Source organism: Epinephelus lanceolatus, chromosome 10 (assembly GCF_041903045.1).
Source record: "Epinephelus lanceolatus isolate andai-2023 chromosome 10, ASM4190304v1, whole genome shotgun sequence".
Taxonomy (NCBI): Eukaryota; Metazoa; Chordata; class Actinopteri; order Perciformes; family Serranidae; genus Epinephelus; species Epinephelus lanceolatus.
This window is the reverse complement of record NC_135743.1, coordinates 8,721,801-8,736,369: the sequence shown is the minus strand read 5'-3', so window position 1 is coordinate 8,736,369 and position 14,569 is coordinate 8,721,801. Positions and strand designations below refer to the sequence as shown.

The following is a 14,569-nucleotide window of genomic DNA, read 5'->3' as shown; positions in this document are numbered from 1 at the left end:
AATCTAAAATCTGAGGACAATTCATCGCTGCGTGCTGCCATTGTGTTCAAACATAACAGAGAGAACAAGATGTCCCGTCCAGGGAGGCGTTGGGCGGGTGCTCCGTTTGACAGACGTGTGCTCGCAGCCAATGAGAGCGCAGTATCACCCCGAACGTGACAGGAAACACGCGACACTGCCACGTGGTGGGTTTATATACAGTCAAGCGGAAGCGACAAGGCGCCATTTCACTGCGGAGTTGTTTAGTGGTGTTTCGGTGGAAGTGCAGCGTCAACGGAGGTGGAAAAAAATAGGACCGTAATAACACTCCGCCTTCAGCCCGATGGAAGCAGCCGTCAACCCGCATCACGACAGGTAAAGCCAGCGGTAAATTAATGGCTGCATTAACTGATTTAATTAACCTCGCAGTGCAAATGAAGGCGGACTAACATTTAATGTCATAATTTAACGTTAGCAACGTTACCGTAGTTACCGTTAGCCCATTGGCAACAACGCTAGCTTGTCAGTGAACTGATTCAGCGTTAGCTAGCTTTCACAGCATGATTTATTTAACGTCTACCAAATTTGCAGCTAAATTTGTAGAGTCGTAACGTTAAGCTATGTCTTTTAGCTGCGGTGTTGAGCTGGCACAAGGAGGGCTAATGACAGCTGCAGCCCCGCCGGCTGGTTCCCCACCGGCTTTCTGTCTGTCGGGTCATTCATCGCTCAGGCACCCTGCTCACGCTAACCTCGCCGTTCTTGTTACTATCATGTAATTCAACTGGCATTATAAAAGCGTGCCATGTATGCTTATTACACACAGTATGTGCTAATAAAAATGTAGCAGCCCCTCAGTGAACCGATTTGTCAGGCATTGTTGCAGTCCGGTGGCGCTAGCTGTTAGCTTAGCCTCCAGCATCGCAGCTCCTGCACCGGTGAGCAAACGTCTGTATGTGGTGGCAAAATGACTGGAGCTGACAGACAGGTTGACAGTTTGACCTTTTCTAGCGCAGCACCGGTGAATAGAGAGTCTGTGTTTCTGCCTTTGTTTGACAGATAATCGCTGTCCGTAATTCGTTGCTGTCATTGTGAGGCAGTGTTTACAAACAGTGAGGGCGGGGCGTCCGAACCACGCGATAACCAGCTGTTGGGTTGTAAATCCAAGAGTCTGACTTTTCTGTCTTTGTTAAATGATAAAGATTGTGTGTGAGCACTAATGTCTTCCAGTAGGAGCAGATGTTAAAAAAGCAAAGCTGCAGATGTGCAAATGATTTGTAGTTTATAATATAACAGAAGATCATAGAAGAAAGAAACCTTATAGGATTCTTTTAGATCCCAACTATCACAGTTACGTTTATGGCATGAAGTAGTAAATTTGACCAAAGTTTCTGCTTTCATTGGACATAATCTACATTCCCATAACTCTTTAGTAGACACTGCACTGTTTGCTTATCTCTTACAACCATTTCATTGTATATTGTATATATTTCAGATTGTCTACTTTACTATTTTATTATTTATTTTATTTTATTGTCTACTTTAATATTTTATTTTATTTTAATGTCTACTTTAATATATTTTTTTATTTATTTCATTGTCTATTTTAGTATTTTATTTATATCTTCATCTTTATCTCTTGTTTCCATTCATGCTGTATTTCTATTTCTACTTTGCACGGAGCATTGGAACAAAAACAATTTCCCCCTGGGGATTAATAAAGTATTCTGAATCTGAATCTGAATATGAACGATTATCAGTGTATTACAGCAAATGTTTACAAAGGAAGTTAGCCATTATTCCTTTTTTAAACACAGTCAAATGTTGCATTAACATACTTAATTCGATCCTGTTTAAGACACATCATTGACATCCGGTTGAAGCAGCACCATGTGAAGACGTGTGGGAGGCTAGAGCACTGCTGGAACTTTCTTTAACTTAATTGTAACCATTCTTATGTCACATATTAACATTTCCTGTTTGAGTAAGACACATCTTTGAGCGTGGTGGCTCAAAAATAAAGTATATAAAAAAAAAATCCCCTCTCTGTGCAGTAGCTTAGCTGTTCTTAGGTCTGCACTCTTCCGGGCAGAGACCTCAGAGGTTGTACCTGTATTCTATAGTGCAATTTGAGCGACAGGTGCATAATTATCATAATCAAGATCAAGGGCATTTCCAGTAAAATATAACAAAACATCCAACTGAAGTCACTATTATTTCAGTTAATTTGCATTTATATTACTTGAAAAATTGGACCTAAATAAGTGGTACTCAGATATGCTTGACTGGAAGTTTATATTGGAATGTGTTCAGTACACAATGGCTCATGTTTCTCTAAATGCTAACAGTTCAGCCGTTCTTTGTGCCGCTGGGATTCTGATTGATGTAGAAAATCAGCTCACAGGCTTTGCCACGGTTTGTGTGTCAGTGGGGCATGTGTGTGTCCTGAACTCTGGGGTGAGGTTTAACTTCTTCTAAATCTGGTTCATGTGCTCTGCTCAGAGTGAAGTGAAAAGGGGATGATGGGGTTGGTTTACTGTGGCATGGTGGCCTTACATGACTTAATGCATTGAGAAACCTTTCAGGTCTATAAATTGGACATGGTCCATGGAGTTGTGTTGAAACCCAGCCAAGATGCCTGTGAGCTGTTCTTAGATCTGGAAAGTCTTTCTTTTCTTTTCTACTTAACTCTATTAATTCCTGTTTAAAAATTTGCATTTTAACCCATTCTTACTAGGAAGTGTAGGAGAAATGTAGTGTTTAGGGACCAACTCCAATTTTGAGATGATAGCCCTCAGCCAAGGGCATCGACAGGAATATCCCTGACATTTGTTCCTTTGTCCATGGGGGGAAACACCCGCTCACAAAATTTATAGAAAGAAAATAGCAGAGTTGAGATTTGAAACCAATGTGTCCATGGTTTTAAGGCTGTGTTTTAACACAGCTTTTAAGTATTTATGCATTAGTTATTAATTACTTTAAGCATTTATTCATGAGTGTCAGAGTTTTGTTTGTTTATGTTTATGTGTGTCATTTATTTCCTATAAATATTCAACTTAAAAGTACAGAAATGTCAGACATGCATGGCCCTTTGCTGTGCAGTGTTACCATTTTGTTGTAGTTGCGCAGTGGCCTTGTGTCCGTATGCATCCTTGCATTTTACAAAAATAAGAAAGTGGAAATTACATTGCCGGGGTTATTTATTTTTTATTTTTTTTAAGAAAAGTGGCTGCGAAAATTCACTGGAATAAAAAATAAAACCATTTCATTGAGAACGGTGAGTCAAGCAGTGACAAAGATTCAAGCTCACTTGTTAATGCTTTTTTCCCCACATATCATGACAGTGTGAGACAATAAATTTCAGGAATGGGATTAAGGCTAAATCTGATTTCTCTTTTTTCCCCCCACATGATTCATAATATATTTATCAGCCAAACCTAAAAAAAAAAAGTTTCCTGTATTTATGTGGTGCCAAATGTGGTAATATATTATACAGATAATGGGCTCTTATCACCCAGCCTTGTTATAAGTGAATGTTTGTTTTTTAGCTGGTGAGGCGATGGTGGTTCCCATGACTGTGCTAAAAGTAGCAGCCTATTGATAGAATCCCAGTTTCCTAGATGACAGTTCACTGACTGGAAGGACACAGCCATAGTTTCACTGGACTATGTCAATGAAGCACGTATAGGCTGCACTTTTTGACATTGACAGATGTTCATTGAGTGCATGTATTCATGGGAACAGGAGCAGATTGATGAATCGATGGGTGCATCAATAAGGGGGCCAAAGGTCATACAGCACAATGTAAGAGTGTGATTTTTTTACTAGCAGGCATTTGTCTCTATCTCTCTGTAGACCTTGTGTGTGTTTGTATTCCCACACAAAAATGTGTTCACTTTTTTTTGTTAGTCTGATAAAATGGTGTAAAAAATAAAATGTTATTTGTACTTAAATTCTCACCTCTTTTATTGTGAGGAAGCATTTTTGGTCCTGCAGTTCTTCTTAGTCATACAAAAAAAAAACAAATAAGTCTTGTAATATTTTTCCCAACCTCTCTCCTCTCCTCCCCTCCAGCTCTCTGGTCGGGTTGTCCAGTGGCGGGATGGACCAACACAGTAGTTCGGGCAAACGCATTCGCAAGCCTTCATTGCTGTATGAGGACTTTGAGAGCCCGTCTCTGCCACACACAATGCCCCAGGGTCCTCCCGTCCCACCACAGCCCCCGGTGAAGGATCCCAGCCGACCAGGCCGCATGACCAACCAGCTCCAGTTTCTCCAGAGGACTCTAATGAAGCTACTGTGGAGGCATCACTTTGCCTGGCCCTTCCATGAGCCTGTGGATGCCTACAGGCTTAACCTACCAGTGAGTTAAAGGCAGAGAGACTTTTACTTTCTGTTTTCACCGTGTTGAGTTTTATTTATGTTTCTGCAACTCATTGTGGTGCCTCGACTCAGATGTGAAAGTAAAAATCCCCCACTGGGTGCTGTTAAATGTTTTTAATCTGTAATGCTCAACATGCTCCACAAGTTTTAAATTTTCATAAAATCCCCACGTGTTTCACTTCTCTGTCTTTTTAAGGATTACCATAAAATTATCAAACAACCCATGGACATGGGAACCATCAAAAAGCGCCTGGAGAACAACTTCTACCGCAGTGCGAGTGAGTGCATACAGGACTTCAACACCATGTTTACAAACTGCTACATCTACAACAAGGTAGGTTAAAAGGTAAAAATCAGATCTTTATCCATCGTGTTTTTGTCAATTTTAATTTCTTTATTACTCTTTATTTGTTAAGATGGCACCACTTTGATGCTTACAGTTAATATCAGGTCCACACCAAGAGTGATAATGATGTGAGCATCCATACTGATGAACGGTTCTGTAAAAAGTGGCACCAAACATGCAGTGCATGCTTCGGCTGTGTCGGCAGCTTAATAATAACAAAATACGAACCACTGATTTGGAGGGTGAGCCTGATTGCACCCTGTGAGCCTCTCCGCAGTGTCATCTGCCATGTGGAACATGGTGCCCTGTAGATTTGGATAGATTAGATTGGAGATTGGATGTAGATTGGATGTCAGTGTTTCTATTATTCATTGAATCGCTCTGAAAATGATCCCAACGATATAGTTTGCCACTGTTGTTGTCATTGTAGTTGGGGTGTGGACGCCACCATCCACTTGAGTTAGAGCAATTTTTAAAACAATGTATTTATGTTAATTGTCTTAAGTGTTGTTCTTGGCGTGGACGGCCCTTAATACAGGGTTATGTACAGGTCAGTGCAGCAATAGCAGCACAAGAAACTGCTATTCTTCGCTTGAAAATATGATTTGGAGGTTTGAGCTTCTGCCGGTACCTTAATTTGTTGTTTAAACTGACCTGAAAACCACCAAATTTCCCTCCTGGGGAACAATACAGGTTCATCTTATCTGTAGTTTTTATTGATGATCCAGGCTCAGCCACAGCACCAGGTTTTCTTAACATTTTGTGAGAAGGCAACTTTGTATCTTCTCTATATTTCCCATGAGAAAAAGGTCATCCAGCACTCTGCTAACAGAAACTTGTCTTTGATGCTATCTCAGATGTTGTCCTTTGTAATAACAGAACATGTGCTTACCTGCATAACCTGTACATAGGCAACAGCGTAACATGTCAGGCAAGAGGGAAAATGAAAATGTCAAGTTGACAAGGAAACAAATGACTACAGGATCCAACTCTTGAGCAAACATGGTGCTGTCTCTGAAGATTTTAGTGGAGACCTTTTTTTTCTTAGCGTTCAACAACTACGTCTTCCATTAGGTTTTCACATTGTGTCTAAATCAAATGTCTTGGCAAAGGTTGTCTAAGTGGTAATCCAAAAAAACACAGCAAAGATCATTTGTAACATCAGTTTCATCCATTTATCACTGTTTTACTTTTGTTATTCATTTCATTCATAAAATATGACAAACAACGACAAAGCACAGAACAAGCTGTGAGCATGTTGTTTCAAGTAAATGTCTGTTATTTAATAGATTGATGTTTAATTTGTCAGCACATGAATTAATCATGAATAAAAACATTGAAATTAAATTCTGTCTTAAAGTTTTTTTAGTGTCATGGCTTTTATTTTAGTGTGTTTCTAAATCTTTTTCTTGGCTAGCCGACAGACGACGTTGTGCTGATGGCGCAGTCCTTAGAGAAGATCTTCCTCCAAAAGGTGGCCCAGATGCCGCAGGAAGAAGTTGAGCTGCCTCCTCCAGCTCCTCGAAACAAGAACAGCAGGGGGAGAGGTCGCAAATCCAGCTGTGAGTTAGTGACAAAGAATTGTTGTTGCTGATATTTCTGTCGTTCTAGATCGCTGCTAGAATCACGAGAAACTGTTATGTTATGACGTTCAGTTTCACATACAGCTCAGTGGTTGTACAAAATATCTTCTTGTTGCAAAAGTGTATCATGTAAAACTAGCACATAGAAAAGCCATGCACATCTCCAGTAATAAAAGGCTTCCTCAAAACTATTTAGACATAACTTTTGTCACCTGTGAGTTGTGTTACTAAGGCTCAGGATTTATCTTTCATCAGCGAGGGCTCAGCAGGTGCCAGCAGTGTCCCAGTCAGCCTACTCCCCGTCCTCCTCTGACACTGGGGAGTCCATGCTGGCCAACTCTCCCCAGACTGTGCTGACCAAAAGCCTGCCTCCAGCCAACATCATGGGCCTGCCTCCTACACAGCCCACAACCAAGGTACATACAAAACACACAATGCTGATAATGATAATAAGCATTATGCCTGCAGGCTTGTAGACATTTTATAGTGGTTGCCTGTTACTGCACCTATAACAAATAATGTTAGGGTTTAGCATATCCCATAAATGTTTTCTACACATCCACAAATGTCTGGGTTTGGGTGCATGATGCCTTTTAAGAAACTCTGTGTCACAGTATTGTGATAATATTGTCTTTATTCCTAGAAAAAGGGTGTAAAACGTAAGGCAGACACCACCACCCCCTCCACCATGGGCTTGACTGTGGGCATGTCGGGAGCAACACACATGGTGGGCCTGGGCAAAGGAGGCCACGGGGGCCAGGTCCACGACACCTCAATGCACACCATCTCCTCCATGGGGGGCATGAGCTTAGACACCCCACCTGGGATGGGCCTGGTGAGGAGCCCTGGAGGTCCCGTCTTGCTGCAGCCAATGATGGCAGGCAGCGGACGCAGAGTGGGCAGCGGACGCCCCATTAAACCCCCCAAGAAGGACTTGCCTGATTCTGTCCAGATTCAGCCCTCGAGGAAGGGCAAACTAAGCCCTCAGCTGAGGTACTGCAGTGGGCTGCTGAAGGAAATGTTGTCAAAGAAACATGCTGCGTACGCCTGGCCTTTCTACACACCTGTGGACGCAGCTGCACTGGCACTTCATGACTATCATGACATCATCAAGTGTCCCATGGACCTCAGCACCATCAAGGTGACTTCTCGTATGCTTTACGCTTGTAAAAACAGTCATAGACAATCAATGTGATGACCAAAATCTGCAATATACTATAAATTTGAAAGTCAGTTATTAATAAATAAATAAAAAACACTGATTTAAAATTGGTAAAGTTTTCCAAAAAAGTCAGATTGAAGTTCTAAAATTGTCGTTTCCTAACTTTTCATCAGAGGAAGATGGACTGTCGTGAGTACAGGGACGCTCAACAGTTTGCTAGCGATGTCAGACTCATGTTCTCCAACTGCTACAAGTACAACCCACCTGACCATGATGTTGTGGCCATGGCACGGAAGCTGCAGGTGAGCCCCGCTGTCAAATTCTACTTTTCAAATGATCAGATTAAATTTAAAGTGCAGCAGACTGTGATGAAAATCTGTTCTGTGAACGTTAGTTTGATTTGGCTTTTCTTTTTTTATGCCCCAGGATGTGTTTGAGTTCCGCTTTGCCAAGATGCCCGACGAACCACATATGGACCACACAGCCATGTCAATTAGTGGCCATCCAACATCCTCATCCTCCTCTTCTTCCTCCTCCTCGTCCTCGTCTTCCTCTACCTCCGAGAGTGAGCCCAGCAGTGAGAGTGAAGAGAGTGAGAGCAGCCCCAACTCAGACAGCGAGGAAGAGCGAGCGCATCGCCTGGCTGAGTTACAGGACCAGGTGTGCACACAAGTAAGTCCTCCTGTCCTGGTTATTCATCCAGGACTCTTTATTTAAGGTCTAGTGTGTAGGAAGCAGTGGCATCTGGTGGTGAAGCTGCAGACTGCAACCAACTGAAACTTCACCTATGTGCCGAGCCGCGTTATCCAACGCAGAACAGGAATGGCCCTTTCTAGAGCCAGTATTTGGCTTGTCCATGCTGGGCTACTGTAGAAACAACATGGCCGACACAGTGTAAGAGGACCTGCTCTGTATGTAGATATAAACAGCTCATTCTAACGAAGCGAAAACACTATGATTCTTAGTTTCAGGTGATTATACACTAATGAAAACATAGTAATGAATATTGTATTCAATTTCTGTCAGTCCATCTCCCTAAATCCTACACACTGTACCTTTGTGACACATTTCATGGTGTGACAATGAAGCAGTTTTCCCTTTGATCATTTTTTAAATTTAAAATTTTCCGAACAGCTCCGAGCCATGCACGAGCAGCTGGCTGCCCTCTCCCAAGGCCCCATCATCAAGCCCAAGAAGAAGAAAGAGAAGAAGGACAAAAAGGAGAAGAAGAAAAAGAAGAAGCTGGAGAAGCGAAGTCGAGCTGTCAGAAGCAGAGCTGGCTCTGAGGAATGGAAAATGCCCGGCAAGATCCTGAAAACAAAGTCTGCCAAAGCAGGTGGCTCCCAGCCCAAGAAGGGACAGGGAAAGAAGAGTAACAAGAACAGCAAGTTAGTACTAAAACTAATACCCACCACACCAAATCACCATCAAACTGAATTTCATCTTCACAGCAGTGTGGGGTTTTTAAAGCTTCTCAATATATAGGAAAATAGAATATTAACAATATGAAGCAGCTGATCTGTAACTGTATCACTTCCTTTTGATTCTGCAGGGCCGCAAAGAAGCCCTTCTACCCCCCACCACCCACTTCCATGCTGCCGCACTACGACTCTGAGGAAGAGGAGGAGATTGTGCCCATGTCATACGACGAGAAGCGCCAGCTGAGCCTGGACATCAACAAGCTGCCGGGGGAGAAGCTGGGTCGCGTGGTCCACATCATTCAGTCCAGGGAGCCTTCACTGAGGGACACCAACCCTGAGGAGATTGAGATCGACTTTGAAACACTCAAGCCATCGACACTGAAGGAGCTGGAGCGCTACGTCATGACCTGTCTGAGGAAGAAGCCTCGTAAGCCATACGGTGAACAAGGTAAGTAAAACGTTTCGCCAAGCAAATACCAGCTTCGCCCTGATCTTTTATGAGAACAGTTAATCAGTACCAAGCACGTGATGCAGCTGTCTCTTTTAGGCCAGTTTTGGGGGCAGCACTGAACTGTGGTGCAGACATTTGCAACTAAAATGAATTTAACTGTGAATACTTTGCTACATCTTTGCAACACAACACAAAGGTTCAGTGTCCCCACCCTCAAGCAACAATGCAAATCAAAATGCCTTTTTTGCATATCAGTTAGCCAGTGAATGATTGACGCACCACTATTATGGTTTGTGGTGTGTTTCAGCTGCTTGTTGGTTAACACAGAGCCCAGACCTGCCAACCATTAGGCATTAGATGTATTTATTTCTTTCTGTTTATATTTAATCGCAAAATGCACATTGATCAGCACCACTGTAAATAAAATGCCACTGATGACTAAAAGGCCAGTATTGATGATAACCATGATAGTTAGCTGGAGAGGTGCCAGTTTGCCTCATGGGCACTGCCAAACTGCTCTTGAGCAAGGTACTGAACCCCCAACTACTAGCACCTGTCCAGGGGGAGAGAGAGAGGGGATTACATACAAGTAAGGACCACGGGCTGAAATCAAACCCATGGCTGCTGCAGCAAGGACGCTGCCTTGATGCGTGGGATGCCAACTCTAACCACTGAGCTACTGAGTGCCCATACACTTGTATTTCCATTTGGCAAAAAAAGACAAAATGCCCAATAAAGTTAAAGATGAATTTACCTAATAGCATTATTATTATTTTCTTTTTATCAAATTTTCAATGGATATTGTGATAATACTTTTATCATACTTTTATCTTTGCCATGATAATTGTGTCATGAAAATCCAATATCATGCCAGCTGTATTTTCAACAGCTGTCCTTTGGCCAGATGTTGAATTAAGACAGTAATATGAACAGAGACACAATCTGACAGACACAGACAGGAAGCCAAGTAAATAAGAACAGACAAGGCAAATCTACGATGTCATTGTGTAGCTGCAGGTCTGGTTGCCTTTAAGTTACATGCAAACAGAACAGATTTTCCCCTAAGAGAATTTACTAAAGATCTAAAACTGTAACCGTAGAGTTACACCAAGTTGACAGGCATGCACCGTTGTTTTCTCAGCCAGTTAATGCACTGGACTTTGGTGCTATAAGCACATCTTTTATTCATTCTCCCCTCCGTGTGTCTCAGTGGCTGAAGGGCTAGTTTTCCTCCAGAGTAAACACTGCTGGACAAACTCCTTAAGGTCAATACAGTGATGTGGAGAGTTTATAGATTTGCTAAGCTAGTGTTTACCATTTGACAACACACTGCTTGATGCATGAAGCATAATCAATGACATGTCAATAGTTTGAGTAATGTTGGGTTGCATCATGAAGCTAAATTCCCCAAATTAAAGACTGTACTTGCTACACTTACACTAAACTGCAAGGTTTATTAAAACCTGGTACCAACCAGCTGTAATGTGCTGACAGATTTGAAGGGCCAAATTTTTGCAACAGCTTAAGGAAGAGCCAAGTCTGCCACTCAGAAAGAAACTGCAGAATGAGAGTAAAGCTCTTTTGGTTTCACGTTTTTATGTTACACTACCTCCAGAATTCTTGGGAGAAACCTCTGATGTTCCAAGACCCCTCTGCCCCCTAACACACTCTTACAACTGCAGCTCACCCATTAACACTGAAGCCACATATCCAAAAAACATTTTCTTTCCAGTACCCTTAGAACCGTATGTAATCTGTATGGACATGTACCTACACCACTGATCTGTTAGCGCTTTCACTGCAGACAGTACTACATCACTGCTCCACGCAGCTCTCACTGTGTTTCTTCTTCACCGATGATGCAGAATAATGTCTGCATCCTGTTGATCGTCCAATGTTTAGAGTCTTTGTCGCAATCGATAGGATGTTTAAAAATAGTGGGTTTGTGGTTTTTGCATTGAATCTTTGTCAAGCAAGAGTGTCGATTCTATATTGAGCGATCAACAGATTGCAGTATTTCAAGCTCAGACCTTTAACAGGTCCTTAAAATGTCTTCAATTTAATGTTACAACAAGACCTTAAAGTCATTAAATAGTCTTAAATGTGAATTTGTAAGGTCTTAACTATGACAAACATAATTTACATCTAATTTTGTGAAAATGAGTGAAGCCTTTCTATGTAAAAATCTTAAAATAAAACTATAATACCGTCATTTCACTTCATACGTGCACTTACCTGTTGGCAAACTGTATATTCCTACATAACCCCTACCTATGCATAAGACCACATATATACTACTTGCCTGCAATGTTTAGTAAAACATGATTTGTCCAAAAATCGGTTAAAATGTGTCTTTGAATGGATCTTAAAAAGCATTCAATTTAACTGTCTGTTACCTGTAGGTACCCTGTTTTAGTATTCCTTCAGTATGCGAGGTATGTCAGCAGACAGGTAACAAAAACAGGACAGAATGGAATGTACCATCCACAACGATTAACAATGTAAATGCAAAAGCAACTGTTCTAATGTGTAACGAACTGCGCTGAACTGATTCAGACTGCTTGGTGGAAATGAAGCTTAATTCACAAGTCACTGCATTATTTTGTGTGCCCCGGGGTCTGTAACCACTTTGTCGATCCTTTCAGGTGCAGCAGGAAAGAAAGGCAGTGTTGGCAAGTCTAAAGAGGAGCTGACTCTGGAGAAGAGGAGGGAGCTGGAGAGGAGGCTGCAAGATGTCAGTGGGCAACTTAATTCTGTCAAGAAACCTACGAAACCTAAAGGTGAGCCCACAAATCCCTGTCCTGTATGTGCACGTGTTCTCACACACACACGTGCCTTTGATGTGAAACTGTTTCTTGATTATTGTTTGTTTTACAGGGTACTTTAATAGTTCTACCTTTTGTTTCTATTTTTATTGACTCCTGTTCATTGCTCTATCCTCAGTGGAGAAGCCCAGTGCTGTAGAGACTCACACCCAGCCCTCACGCCTCAGCGGCAGCAGCTCCAGCTCCGACTCCTCTTCCTCCTCCTCCTCCTCCTCGTCCTCGGACACCAGTGATTCAGACTCTGGTTGAGATCCTTCAGCACTGGCTAAGAGAGAAAACACTAATAACTCAGGGACTTGGGCTGGCCCAGGACACAACACACCCTGAAACAGTAGTGGGCTGAGATATTAGATACCATGGTGAAAAAACACTCCAAGCGGACTCGTAAAATGTTCTGAATGTGGGACTGAGGGATGCGAAACAACGTCTCTGTGGATAATCGTAGAACCCAAACACTAAATGCCTTGGTTTCACCCTCCTCCCCCTTTGTAAATACTTGTACAAATTTATGTTTCTTTTATAAAGAAGAATTTTATGGTGATCCCCCAAAGAGGGAAGCGGAGTAATAAGAAAGGATGTAGAAAAAAAAAATGGGCCTTGCTCCAAATCTGCTTCGGCTGGCCTCAAGCTATGTCCGCGGTGATGAAGGAATGGAAGAGTGTTTATTTATTTGTTTTCCTCACCCCCATTTCCTCAGACATGACTGGAATTTGAACCAGCAACCTTTTAGGTCACAAGCCTTGCTTTTCTAACATCTGGCTTTCTGCCACACTTAATTTTTAGATCGACCCCTAGATTGTTCAGAACGGTTAGAATATTTGGATAAATACGATATTGTTGAGGAGCTCTAAGATTCCTTGTCATGCTCACAGGTTAAACCTCTGGTGTCTGCTGTTTTCAGGTCAGAAGCTTAAGTCGGCTCCAGTTTGAGTTCTGGATCATTCCTCTTTGAGGTTTACACACATTGCTCTTGCAGTAGTTTTTCGAAAACAAAGTGGATTCAAAGTACAGTATAGAAATGTCTTAACATACTGTAATTACAAAGTTACGCAATATACGTAACATACTCACTCAGTTTGTATTGATTTTAACAGCTGCACTATTCTCCTAAAAGCCCACCAGCCACTTTAAGATAGTCCAGTCTCATAAACATGACACTAATGAAAGTACAGCTCTTTCCTGTTCAACTTGTCCTTGATATTTCTCTTCATTACATCAAAATGTAACTGAAGTGTGCATCTGTGTCACAGAGCTGAACACAGGCTGCTGAATGTTCTCACAGCAGAGTGCAGGTCTCTGATTTCGACATTAATCTCCTAAACATGTGAAGTATTGCATTACTGTTTCTTAGAGACATCTGTAGCACTTAGAAACTCAGTGAAGGTTTCTTTAAGAAGTCTTTCAGCCGCTCGGCACTTACTGGAACAAATAGCGTTGACTGGATAACTCTACAAGTTTCCCATGAACAAAGAAAGTCCTCATATCTCCATGCATAGTTGAAGCTGTTGTTGAATGTTCAGTGAAAGAATATATGCTTGTATATACTTAAACTGTATTTGCTGTTGCACAGACTATTGTATTTCTGCTGTTCAGTCTTTCTTTTCTGTTTTCTTGTTTCCTTATTTCTTTTTTTACACGCTGTTAATTCTCATTCCAGTTGACTGTCTTAGTTGTTTCCTGAAGAGCGTTCTCATGAGCATCGCTGCCTCCGGTCAAGCAGGTTGTCGCCTCTCAGAAGCATAACTTTCATTTGACAAGTGTGTTTATTAAAATATTCTCTTCTGTAGAAAGAGTTTGAGTATTGTGTGCCTGTCTGGGGTCGGTATCTCAAGGTTGTGTTTTAAAGCTTTGGATGTAGCGCTGAACTCAGTTGACCTGCAAGTTGACACAGTTTTGATAATCAATGAATTGTTTACCTTTTTGTTTTTGCATGTCTGTTTTTTTCTGTATCTAATTTCATTTTTTATATAGTGTTTGTTTTAACTGTTGGTCAGACAAGAAATTGAGGCATTGGATGATAATGGAAAAAAATCTCTGTGCACCTGAATGTGACGGGAGCGTCGGAAAAGGTGCAATCATGGGAAAAAAACCTCTGCAGACTGTTTCGCTCACTGCTGAAATATTTATTGTAATAATGTTTCTGCCTTTCCGACATTCATCAGGTATATGTACCTGTATGTATGTGTGTAAATATATACCCAGTTAAGGTAGGAAAGCCTGAAGCATTACAATAAATATTTCAGTAGGAAGTGCGACAGTGTTTGGAAGTTCTTTTGCTCCACTATTTTCTGAAATTTTACAAACTAAACAATTGATTTGCTTTAAATCTGAGGTCAGGAGCACAAACTACCCCCTCATTTTTATGATTTTTGTTCTTTTAGCTACTCAACTGATGTACAAACAAATATTAAATTACACTAAA

At 41.5% G+C, this 14,569-nt stretch overlaps 1 protein-coding gene across 2 annotated transcripts; it reads left to right on the top strand.

Annotated features, from left to right (window-relative positions):
• The first annotated feature begins 221 nt into the window (after positions 1–221).
• brd2b (bromodomain containing 2b) lies at positions 222–13,931 on the top strand. Of its 2 annotated transcripts, XM_033641379.2 has the most exons (12): positions 222–354; positions 4,051–4,339; positions 4,556–4,693; positions 6,123–6,267; positions 6,544–6,704; positions 6,932–7,429; positions 7,624–7,752; positions 7,877–8,122; positions 8,585–8,838; positions 9,003–9,319; positions 11,968–12,102; positions 12,266–13,931. In XM_033641379.2, the coding sequence occupies exons 1-12, from the start codon at positions 323–325 to the stop codon at positions 12,394–12,396; spliced, it is 2,475 nt and encodes an 824-aa protein (XP_033497270.1). In that variant the 5' UTR covers positions 222–322; the 3' UTR covers positions 12,397–13,931. The 2 variants fall into 2 exon arrangements, with proteins under 2 accessions (XP_033497270.1, XP_078027528.1); XM_078171402.1 differs by lacking the exons at positions 222–354; positions 4,051–4,339 and having other exon boundaries at positions 4,589–4,705.
• The last annotated feature ends 638 nt before the right edge of the window (positions 13,932–14,569 follow it).

Bases quoted from the DNA above. Each gene is read 5' to 3' on its own strand.
- brd2b (XM_033641379.2), top strand. From the start codon at position 323: ATGGAAGCAGCCGTCAACCCGCATCACGACAG. The intron at 355-4,050 runs GTAAAGCCAGCG...CCTCCCCTCCAG, and splicing joins GTCAACCCGCATCACGACAG to CTCTCTGGTCGGGTTGTCCA. The intron at 4,694-6,122 runs GTAGGTTAAAAG...TTTCTTGGCTAG, and splicing joins ACTGCTACATCTACAACAAG to CCGACAGACGACGTTGTGCT.